Genomic DNA, 12088 nt, shown 5'->3' on the forward strand with positions numbered 1-12088 from the left:
AATGCACAGACAATGTTCATGTCAGTTCTACTGGTGTTACGGGGATCGAGATTTTGTTTATTTAGTGAACCATTCAGTAAACTTAACTGTTTCCAGTGTTAGTGTGTACATTCTTTTGCCACACTGTGCCAGAAGCTCCAACCTAACCAGTTCATTGTTGATTTTTTTGCACAAATAACATTTTTGTAATTGTACTACTGTACTATGTAAAGTTTTAAACCATTCAGTAAACTTAACTGTTTCCAGTTGCCCATTACATGTGTTTGAGTCAAGTGCACTTATGCATGACAAATAAATATGTTTTCTTAAAAATAAGTGATGTTGTACTGTAATATCAGTTTTAATGTCTCTTTTCCAATTAGAACTAACAGAACAGAACTACCTGTAATGTACTATATTGACCATGTCAAGGCATGTTCTGTTACTAGGCAATACCATGCTGGATCCAGACGAACTTCCTGTTAGCTAACAAAGTACTAACCCAGTATCAGCTGACTCACAGGAAGTTCAGTAGCAGCCAGGTGTTGCCCAGTAACCAAACATTCCTTGAAATGGTCAATTCATTCAGAATTTGGCAAAATGTGAATTTAGTAGTATGGGTACTGTTGTATAATATTGTGCATACTAACTGATCCAATATTGATCAAAGATCAGATCAATATTGGATCAGTTATATGTACAATATTATACCACTGAAAAAGGTGTTGCATCTACCTCAATGAATCATGGACATCGGTTTCATGAAATAAAATCATGTTTTGCTATCATTAATATTTCATAAGAATATAGTAAGACAATTTTATAATAGACAAACATGATTTTATTATGCAATTTAATCCCAAAGCTTTCATGTTCATGACACAATAAAAAACATGTTTGTCTAACAATGTGATGACATAACAATGTAGAACATGCAGCTGGGGTTCTAGAATCCAGCTGCAGTACACATGCCGTTGATTTACCTGCCATTCCTCTGTGAAGAGCTAGATAGATAGATTAGTTATTCGTTCTTCTCACAGTTTTTCTCCAACTCTCGCTATCCGAAAGTCACCAGACAATGAATCCTAGTGCGCCTATTCAACCGACGGCCTCCTTGTATGTAGGAGATCTCCACATGGACACCACTGAAGGAATGCTATTTGAGAAATTCAGCCCTTCTGGACCGATCACCTCTATAAGAGTGTGCAGGGACATGAGGACACGCCGGTCTCTCGGGTACGCTTTCGTCAACTTCCAACAGCGAGCTGACGCCGAGCGCGCCTTGGACACCATGAACTTCGACGACGTCAACGGGAGACCCATGCGCATCATGTGGTGTCAGCGTGACCCCTCTAGAAGGAACAGTGGAGTCGGCAACATCTTCATCAAGAATTTAGCGAAGGCTTTCGACAGCAAGGACCTCTACGACACGTTCTCCGAGTTCGGGGACATCCTTTCCTGCAAGGTAGCGTCTGACGAGAACGGCTTCTCTAAACGCTTCGGCTTCGTCCAGTATAACACCCAGGAGGCCGCAGAGAGAGCTATCGAGAGACTCGACGGCACGTTGTTGAACGACCAAAAAGTGTTTGTCGGACACTGGAAGTCTCGCAAAGAGCGAGAGTTCACTAACGTGTACGTCAAGAACTTTGGGGAGGATATGGACGACCGACGCCTGAAGGAGAGGTTTGAGAGATTCGGACCGGCCCTGAGCGTCCGGGTCATGACTGATGGCGCTGGTAGATCCGTGGGTTTTGGATTCGTCAACTTCGAGAGGCACGAGAACGCCAAGAGGGCCGTCGAGGAGATGAACGGCCAGGAGATAAACGGGAGGCGGGTCTACGTGGGCCGGGCCCAGAAGAGAGGAGAGCGCCAGGCTGTCCTGAAGAGCCAGTTTGAGCAACTGAACCAGGGCCACAGGACCACATACCAGGTGTGTGTTTATGAAGGAAAAAATGTGACAGCTGCTGGTGAAAAGTAGTCAAAGCAACCAGTAGGCAAAGTCATTATTATTATTTTTTTTTTACATGTGCTTAAACTACAGATTGTACGCTTTCGAATGATGTGTCATACAATCACAATCCAGAGAAAAAGCTGTTTAAAGAGTTGGTTGTTTTTCACACCTTCACACAGCCAGCTAATGGGCGGTAACACAACCACTCCCCCTCTAGATTGACAGCTGTCAATATCTGTCAGTGTTAGTCACTGGGTGAGATAGCTACAGCTAACATTATTATGTGTATAAGAAAAAGAAGCTGATAGTCTCGGTAAACATTCTTGATGTATTTGAGGTATAAAAACATCTCACTAAACATGCTCTCTCTCTACCAGCAGGGTGTCAACCTGTACGTGAAGAACTTGCACGACCGCTTGGACGACGACCAACTGCACAAAGAGTTCTCCCGCTTCGGAACCATCACCAGCGCGAAGGTGATGATGACGGAGGAAGGACGCAGCAAGGGATTCGGCTTTGTGTGCTTCTCCTCCCCCGAGGCGGCCACCAAGGCCGTGACCGAGATGAACGGCCGCATCGTGGCCACCAAGCCCCTGTACGTGGCCCTGGCCCAGCGCAAGGAGGAGCGCCAGGCTCTCAGAACCAACCGGAACATGCCACAGAGGATGGCCAGCGTCTGCGCCGTTCCCGACCCAGACTTCCTACCTAACTTACCCTACCAGGTTGCTCCCCCACCTGGACTCTTCATGGCTTCTCACATTCCACAGACCCAGGACTGTGGAACCGCCCAATACTCCTCAGCTCAGCTGAGACCCACTCATCACCTGGCTACCCTCGAACCTGAGGCGAAACCTCAGCACTTCCAGAACACGCCCGACGACACCACCACGTCTCCATGGGCTACCGGGCCTCAGACCTTCGATGCTATGACCCCCGCCACACCTTCCCAGGTGCCCCGTAGGATGACGTCTCAGCACATAGGTCAGTTTATTTAGTGAAGCATCCCTGCGCATAGCAAGGTTCCCACGGGTCCTTGAAACCCTTGAAAGTTTGTGAGTTTGAGAAAAATAAATCAAGGTCTTAAAAGTTTTTTGAAAATAGACATGGGCCATTGAAAGTGCTTGAATTCCCCTCTCTCTCTCGCTAAAAAATAAATAATATATATTCAAAAATGTTTTACTCAGCTCGTCAACTAGCTCCGTCTCAAACTATGCCGTGTTGGGTCCTTGAATTTGAGGGAATCGAGTCTTGAAAGTCCTTGAAAGGTGCTTGAATGGGATGTTTCAGAAGGTGTGGGGACCCCTGACTTAGAGACAAGAGCACTATCCAAACATTTGCCATAAATATCCCTTTGGTTATGCTTATCTTCCCCTCTCAGCTACCCAGGCCTTGAGAAAGCACCCTGCCGTTGCAGATGGTGATCCAGCTATGGCACGGCTGCACGCTGTGCCCCAGAACAAGTCCACAGCTGGTGGACACGACCGCCAGCAGCACACGGCTCCCCAGCTACAAGTCCCCGTGCAGCAGCCTGCTCTCCATGTCCAGGACCAGGACCAGGAGACACTGACTGCCTCCATACTGGCTACAGTTCCCCATGAGGACCTGAAGCAGATGATAGGTGAGTCTATTTGTTTGTTTCTATGGATACCCATTAGCTGTTACAGTTACTGTAGAATTTCTACCTCCTGAAATGATGGCTAGGACTGGTGTTATCAAGCGAAAGGTTCTTTATATACAAATCTGCTGACATGCACTTGTGATCACTTTCAATTCAATAAAACAAGCTGTTAGATATTCACTTTCATATTCTGGACGGTACAATTCGCATTTCTCAAAAACAACAAACTGTCGACTTCTGTGAGACGTCTTGCTGCAAGGCATTCTGGAAACTGCAGTTCTGAAACCCATTCTTTAACTAATACAACAGAAATGTACTTCTTTTTTTTTTAACTACCTTAACGATAAATAATAACTCTTAACTGTCAATCAATCATGTAACATATTAATCAATCTCTTTTAACTGTCAATCGATCAGGTAACCTATAACGTTACAACAGTTACTGTTACTGATATTTACTCCCCCCTCCCTCCAGGTGAGCGTCTCTTCCCATCCATCCTCAGCATGCACCCCAGCATCGCCCCCAAGGTCACGGGCATGCTGCTGGAGATGGACAACCGTGATCTGCTGCGCCTGCTGGCGTCTCCTGAGGCGCTGCGCTACCAGGTGGATGAAGCGGTCGCTGCGCTGGAGGCCCACTGGGCTGAGGAGGCTGTACAGAAAATTGGCCACTTCCCAGAGTTCCAAGCGGCTAACGCATAAAAAAGGAGTCCCGGACTATGAAACAATACCGATTCACCGATGAAATAAAATGTTAGCATTGAAAAAAACCGATTACGAAATGAATAAATTATTTCATTAGGAAATTAAATTGATGGACTCGGCTGTGTCTAGAAAAGGGTAAACTGGACCTTGACGATAAAAGTAAAAACCCTGGTTGGACTAGATAGACCAACAACAAGGCCTCCTAAGTGGTAACTGGACTGCACTTATACAGCGCCTTTATCCAAAGTGCTTTACAACGGCCTCTCATTCACCCATTCATCACTACAATGCCTCTCCAATCTAAGTTCCTGTCCGAGCTTGACATGCACACCTACAGGCTTTTGCATCTCTTTAAAAAGAGAGGAGGTGTGATCGGCAAAAAAGTGATGGCAATCCAGGAAGCCATGGACAAAGTATGTACATTTATTCCAGAAAAATATTTGATAGAATAATGTACCCCAATTCTTTGTACTCTAATATGTGTTGCATGATGGTGATTAAAATCAAATGTAATGTGGTATATTGCCTGCAAATTATGTACAGTTCTTGTACAACAGTAATGTTGGTGTACAATTATGCAGTAACCACAGGGCACAGAGGACTTTTGTCATACTCTCCACCCCTGCCTCTAGACTAAGCTGACAATCTGCCCTGCCTGGACCCCCCTCTTGACATAATTTCAGTCCTTCTGTTTAGGTGGCCTGGGATGGTGGCTTTCTGAGACCATTTTTTAGCTGCACTAAAGGGGCACTTCCTCCATTAGCAATCAGCTTTCTGTCCTTCCCTAAGTGTCAGTACATTACAATGAAGGTGGGTTTTCTGCCCTCAATCTTCCCTGGGCTTCCAAAAAAGTTAATTAAAAGTAACATTTAAAATCTGGACAAATGATGTCATATGACGATTTTGACATCTTTATGACATAATTTGTGTAGTTTAAAAAAACAACATATTATTTTTTTGGGAAGCCCAGGGAAGATTGAGGTCAGGAAAACCACCTTCATTGTAATGTACTGACACTTATGGAAGAACAGAAAGCTGATTGCTAATGGGGGAAGTGCACCTTTAAAGGAAAAACACCTTTTTCAGTCTAGCCTATTTGCCACCTTCCCCACCTTCCCCATTGTGCGACAAGAACATTTTTCTTCTGTGCATTCTGTATGAACATTTTGGAAATCCAAAGAATTACCCAAGTTTAGCTGTAAGAACTAAATTGAATGGGCTCCAGTTGATAGTAACGAAGCAGTGGTCTAGTATGTTAGCTCCTCTGCTGGGGCATGACACCTGTTGTTTGTAATTGGGAAGTTCTGTTGGTGTGATTAAAATCGCCGAGCACAATAACTGCTGCGTCGGGATTAGAGTTTTCCACAGAGGAGATGTAGGTAATACTTGGGACATTGCAATTGAAATTGCGTTCAAAGTAAAACACACACACACACACACACGCAAATATTGACAGTAGAGCTTGGCTTGATAGTGTATATCCCCACTGTGCTGGCTGCTGGGTCGCCTCCACACCTGGCACCACAGGGGCCCGTTAATAAGACTGCTGTCTGTGGATTAGTTCGAAAAAAATGTGTCCAATACAACGTTGTAGTTGTTTAGTACAAATGGGTCTATAGCAGCTAGGTAACATTTGTCCTGTATCAGAGTTGTGTTGTTGGGTCTTGTAGCAGGGTTAGCTATAGCAGCTAGGTAACATTAGTCCTGTATCAGAGTTGTGTTGTTGGGTCTTGTAGCAGGGTTGGGTTAGCTATAGCAGCTAGGTAACATTTTGTCCTGTATCAGAGTTGTGTTGTTGGGTCTTGTAGCAGGGTTAGCTATAGCAGCTAGGTAACATGTTGTCCTGTATCAGAGTTGTGTTGTTGGGTCTTGTAGCAGGGTTGGGTTAGCTATAGCAGCTAGGTAACATTTTGTCCTGTATCAGAGTTGTGTTGTTGGGTCTTGTAGCAGGGTTAGCTATAGCAGCTAGGTAACATGTTGTCCTGTATCAGAGTTGTGTTGTTGGGTCTTGTAGCAGGGTTGGGTTAGCTATAGCAGCTAGGTAACATTAGTCCTGTATCAGAGTTGTGTTGTTGGGTCTTGTACAGTTGCTCAAAATGCAGATAAGAGAAAGTATAGGCTAATATCAAACAACAATCCTAGAGATGACTAACTCAAACGTACGCATAACTAAATAAAAGCAGGCCAACTAACGACAGCTACACGCCCTCAACTGGGAACATAAAGGATAAATGAATTTTGCAATCAAACGTGTCCTACAGCGACAGCTGGTCGTGCAAATCAGGTTCTGGGAAGATTTTTGTAGCTTATTATTTTTTTGCCATCCTCCCTCTAGTTTGAAATTAGGTCGTTGTTTTGAGCGCGCGTGCGCGTTTCATGCGCGTGCACGCGAAAAAAATCACACGCGCTGTACGCGCGGACAAACATATCCGCCACGAATGGAAACATTCCTGGAGGAAACACTGGAACAGCATTCTTTGGACCGATGGAACTAAGATCAACCTGTACCAGAATGATGGGAAGAAAAAAGTATGGAGAAGGCTTGGAACGGCTCATGATCCGACGCATACCACATCATCTGTGAAAAAACGTGGAGGCAGTGTGATGACATGGACATGCATGGCTTCCAATGGCACTGGGTCACTAGTGTTTATTGATGATGTGACAGAAGACAGAAGCAGACAGATGAATTCTGAAGTGTTTAGGGATATTCTGTCTGCTCAGATTCAGACAAATTCAGCTAAGTTGATTGTATGGTGCTTCACAATACAGATGGACAATGACCCAAAATATAGTGTGTAAGCAACCCAGGACTTTTTTAACCTCATAGGAGCCAACGGACCCCCATCGGCATCCGAAGTGATATAAAGAGTTTACCTCGATCAATTCTCTTCATCGATATCACATTTTTTTCACAATTTTGCATGCTATACGATGCCACCATTTTTTCCCCGAGACGGTAAACACGGCCTAAGTCACATCCAGTTTTCTCCAACTGGAGAATGTGTCATGTCCGGTTTCAACGCCGAATTTCCATACCATTGGTCGGCCAACCCAAAAAAATCCCCCCCCCCCCCAAAAAAAAGAAAAAGAAATCTGATACATGAGAAAGGTCAAAGGTCAAAGATGGTGCCAAAATATCTCCAAATGGCCTAAACATATAGGTGTCCGCCTAAACATACCTGTACTAAAACAGGTACAAAGTTGCATTTGCTCACATTACTAGCATCCAGTGATGCCGGTAACGCGTTACTAAGTAACGCGTTACTCTAATCTGAATACTTTTTCTGTAACGAGTATTCTAACGCGATACTATTTCCAAATCAGTAATCGGATTAAAGTTACTTATTCAAGTGACTGTGCGTTACTTTTGCGTTACTACCTCATAACTTAGGCTAAATGCAGTATTTCTTTGTAATGTTCGATAGCTTTTCTCGCGTCTTGGGGAGTGACGTCAGTGCTCACGTTTTCAACACGAGGTTACTATGGAAGGCCATGCCCGCAAAAAACGGCTCTCGACTATCGCGAGATTGCAGCAGAATCGCTCACGTGTATCACCACGCTGATTGCACAGTGTAAACAGAAGCGTAGCCTACACAATGGAGCGAGAACAGAGATAATGCGTTAAATAGCTGGAAATATAAGGATTATTTTGAGTTTGTGTCAGCAAAGGATGACAAGAACATAAATGTTGATCATTGATAAACTCAGACTCACCCAGTTTAGGATTAGGATTATATTAGGATCATATCTGAATGGTCAGGGTAGGTTTTAGGTTTTGTGAAACCACTCCTTGCTAGTTACTGTTAAATAAAGATTATATTTATTTTATTGTTTAAAAACAAGTATTTATGTTGGGTGAGGCAAAGAAAGACTCTTTATTTTGTTGTTTTAAGTTATTGTTTAAAGTTTAATTATGTAATTTAAGTTACTGTTAAAATAAAGTGAGTTTTGGCAAAACCAGTTTTCATTTTTATGTTGCGCGGGGGGGGGGGGGGGTCGGGTGCCTAGGCAGCTGCCAATAGTAACTAAAAAAGTAACTAGTAATCTAACTTAGTTACTTTTAAAATCAAGTAATCAGTAAAGTAACTAGATTACTTTTTAAAGGAGTAATCAGTAATCAGTAATCAGAATACTTTTTCAAAGTAACTGTGGCAACACTGCTAGCATCGACTTTGGCACAAGTACTAATAAGACCCTGGAGTACTGATTGCTAGATGATTTTGGCTTCGTTATCAGGTTTCCAAGGTGATATTCACTGGAAAAGCTGTTGTTTTTTTAGGCGGAGACTGAATTTGAGATGTTTTATAATGTTCTAGCTCTATTTGCTCTGACACAGTAACATAGATTTTGATTCTGACACTTCTACAGCCACCCCACAGGTGTTAGCTTTCATTTGATAACAATATCATTATGAAGGCCCTTGTGATTGTGGAGATATTCTATATTCACTGTGGGCATGTCATTTCGAGCAGAAAACCAGAAAAATGAGGTGGATTGATTGATTGATTGAAAACTTTATTAGAAGATTTGCAGAAGTAGGTACATGAAAGTACATATTACATACAAGGTCAACTAACAGGATAAAAACCCAAGAAAGCCACTGGCTTATTTCAATTGGGGTCCTTGATTCTCAATTCATCGGATAAGAACGTGCAAACCAGCAGCTTTGTGTCGAAAGACACAACTCTGTTTCCACAACTGTCTATTAAACTGAATGACAAGAAGGACCGTGTGGATCAGGAGATCTCCTCTGCTGAAGTGAAAGACTCTGCTCTCTACTACTGTGCTGTGAGGCCCACAGTGACAGGAAACACAGAGACACTGTACAAAAACCTGACAACATGCACAGACAGAAAGCAATTCCATAAGTTGTTATCAACACCATTTAAGTCCACATTACAGTTGAATCACAATTAAAAATCTACCACAATCTTCCTAATAATACATGATACAATACAATATTACTTGATACTGATATTGGTAATTGTCACATGTAAAAGTAAATACTGCCCAAGTTAATATTAAGATATTTCATTTGCATAATACTATCATTGTGTCACGCTGCAGTATAACCATTGTTTTACCCTTACAATACCAATCAGAAAATCAACATCAGTTATATTTCAAAGACATGTAATATGATCTATGTATAGAACACAGAGCTTTACCCACTATAGGACCGACCCAAACCATACCGTGCTGACTCTAATACTCTTGTCCTTCTAGTCCTGTTACAACATCTATGCTGGGTGTGTAACCAGGCCAGACCAGTACAGCTGGCTCAGTTTAGCTGTGGTGTGAATTCAGGTACAATGTGATTAAACAGGGAGCAGTAATTCCCTCTAGAGCCAGTAGGGGGTGCTGTTTATACGTATATCCACATGTAGGGGATGTTAGAGTGAAGAAGTGTAGTCAGGTCTCTGTGTTCTCTCTGTTTGTTACTCAAAGGTCTGCCAAGATGTTGCTCCTCTCGTTTCTCCTCTTTACAGCTCTTTCAGGTGAGTTACAACAGGTATTGATTGAATGCTTATTTCTCAAAACATTTTCATTGTATATGTTCATTTTAGCCGATTGTACGTCTCAACATTTGAAATTGATCATTCTATGTCTAGAGTATATAATGTTACACTCATACAAGCAGTTTACAAATAAGTTTTCCCCCACAGGAATCAGTTTTGGGGATATGAAGCCAAACTCTCCAGAAGAGCATGCTGTGGAGGGGAGAAATGTCCACCTCTCCTGTAAATATGATGACAGCAGTATCTACAACGTACAGTGGTACCGCCAATATCCAGGATCTAAACCAGAGTTCCTCCTGTACATCTCAGAACAGGGCTCTATAGAAAACGCTACTCCACCATACCCTCGCCTGTCAGCTAACATCCAGAAAAACGAAAATAATGTTTCTCTGGAGATCTCCTCTGCTGAAGTGACAGACTCTGCTCTCTACTACTGTGCTGTGAGGCCCACAGTGACAGGAAACCCAGAAACACTGTACAAAAACCTCACTGACTGACGTCTCATAAGAGAAAAACACTCTCTGGCTCATCATCAATGTAGGAACTTATTATATGAATATATATGAACTAATTCACATTTCATCAACTGCAAATGGGCAATACATGATTCCCAAAAGTGACCATTGTATTTGGATTACATTTAGATTCTGGCTTAAACAAATTACCTATTATAATGAAATAAAATACATTTCCTCATGTTGAATGGATGAATGATGTTGAAGAGCCTGCACCAAAAACAACACTGAGGCCTACCCTACTGCACCATTACTTGGGCAGGACAGCCCCTCTGCCTGCCTCTGTTAGCCTGAAATGCCTGTAGGAGATAATAACAATAATAGACAACAACACAGAACACAGCAACATCATCGTAGATAAAAAAGGATTCAATGTTAGAGTGTTTTGTAGTTTACATTTTCTTTGTTTTTCTTTGTTTTCTCCTAACGTTTGAGAATGACGGCTAGTGCAAACCAGGCAGCTCACAGGTTGTTATAGTTGAATGAGAGCGATTATATCGCTACTGTAATTGTTGTGTGGCTGAAATGATATGGGAATACTTTTAAAAGGTATATCAAATTGTTTTATAATGGTAATGATAATACAAATATAGAAGTGATCATTTTTATTAGCTTACTTAACAGACTATTGTATGTTTATTGTGATTCTAGCCTATTGATTTTAAATGGAAATATAACGGATGGTTATTACTGTTGAATATTGAGATTTTGAAATAATACTCTTATTTTGATATTTTAATTATTACTGTTCTACACTGAGGACCAGCCGACTCACTATTGTGTTTCCCATTTATTCTTTCAGAGAATGGGTGTAACATGTTTTTGGCAAACTACCCCAAGAGTGATACAGGCACTTCTCCAAAACAATCCATTGTTTTTGTGATTATTTTGAGTATCACAAATGATGTCAAAACAGATTATAATTGAATCACAAAACAAGCTCTCTCTGAAGATGCAAACTGTCCCAAATCTACAGCATCAAATAAATACATGATAGTGTTCATGATAAATATACTATAATGTATTCCCGCTGGTACCATAGAAAAATGTGTACTCACTGCACTGTAAGTCGCTTTGCATTATTGTCAACTACCGTAAATGGCATATATATTAATTTCCAGTCTTCATTTAGCAGTTACTATCATTGTGTTACTCTGACCTACAAACGTTTGATTCTCACTGTTTATTTCCTGATAAAGTACCAATAAGAACATTAAATGATCTGATATCAAATAATGTGTCTTTGAACTGTACTGTAAAGAGCACATCACATTGACAACATTGTGGACGCAACTGTTAGCTTGGAGGGGCGCACGCTACACCGCGCTGACCGAACGGAGCTTAGCGGTAAGTCCCGCGGAGGTGGGATCATAATATCGACGAAGGATAGCTGGTGCTTAAACACGAAAACTGTAAGTAGCCACTGCTCCCCAGACCTGGAATACTTGACTGTTAAATGCCGACCCACATACCTCCCAAGGGAGTTTAACGCGGTGCTAATAACATGTGTGTATATAGCGCCTAGCGCAGACAGCAGAGTAGCATTGGCGCGACTATATGAAGTCATCAGTAGCCAACAAAGCACTGATCCACAGGCTATTCACATCATAGCGGGGGACTTCAATCATGTCGACCTGAAGGCAGTACTACCCAAGTTCTATCAGCATGTGAAATGTGCAACGAGAGGAGAAAAAACACTGGATAAGGTATACACCAACATCAAACGTGCTTACAAGGCTAGTCCGCTAGCTCATCTAGGCATGTCTGACCATGTGTCAATCCTCCTGATTCCTGCATA

General features: G+C 42.2%; 2 protein-coding genes across 2 annotated transcripts in view; both read left to right on the forward strand.

Moving 5' to 3' along the window:
• Positions 1–1057: 1057 nt before the first annotated feature.
• Positions 1058–2925, forward strand: LOC308171954 (polyadenylate-binding protein 1A-like; the record flags this gene model as incomplete). The annotated part of the gene is made up of 3 exons (XM_080546867.1): positions 1058–1909; positions 2311–2652; positions 2788–2925. The coding sequence occupies 3 exons, from the start codon at positions 1058–1060 to the stop codon at positions 2923–2925; spliced, it is 1332 nt and encodes a 443-aa protein (XP_080402993.1).
• A 433-nt stretch (positions 2926–3358) lies between these two features.
• Positions 3359–12088, forward strand: part of LOC308171955 (polyadenylate-binding protein 4-like) — a gene marked incomplete at both ends in the record, with an annotated part of 52460 nt that continues 43730 nt past the window's right edge. Inside the window, one exon of the mRNA XM_080546868.1 lies at positions 3359–3469. Coding sequence (XP_080402994.1) covers positions 3359–3469 — 111 coding nt within the window. The remainder of the gene's footprint in view (positions 3470–12088) is intronic.

This window comes from Nansenia antarctica (assembly GCF_963989245.1).
Source record: "Nansenia antarctica genome assembly, chromosome: 16".
Taxonomy (NCBI): domain Eukaryota; kingdom Metazoa; phylum Chordata; class Actinopteri; order Argentiniformes; family Microstomatidae; genus Nansenia; species Nansenia antarctica.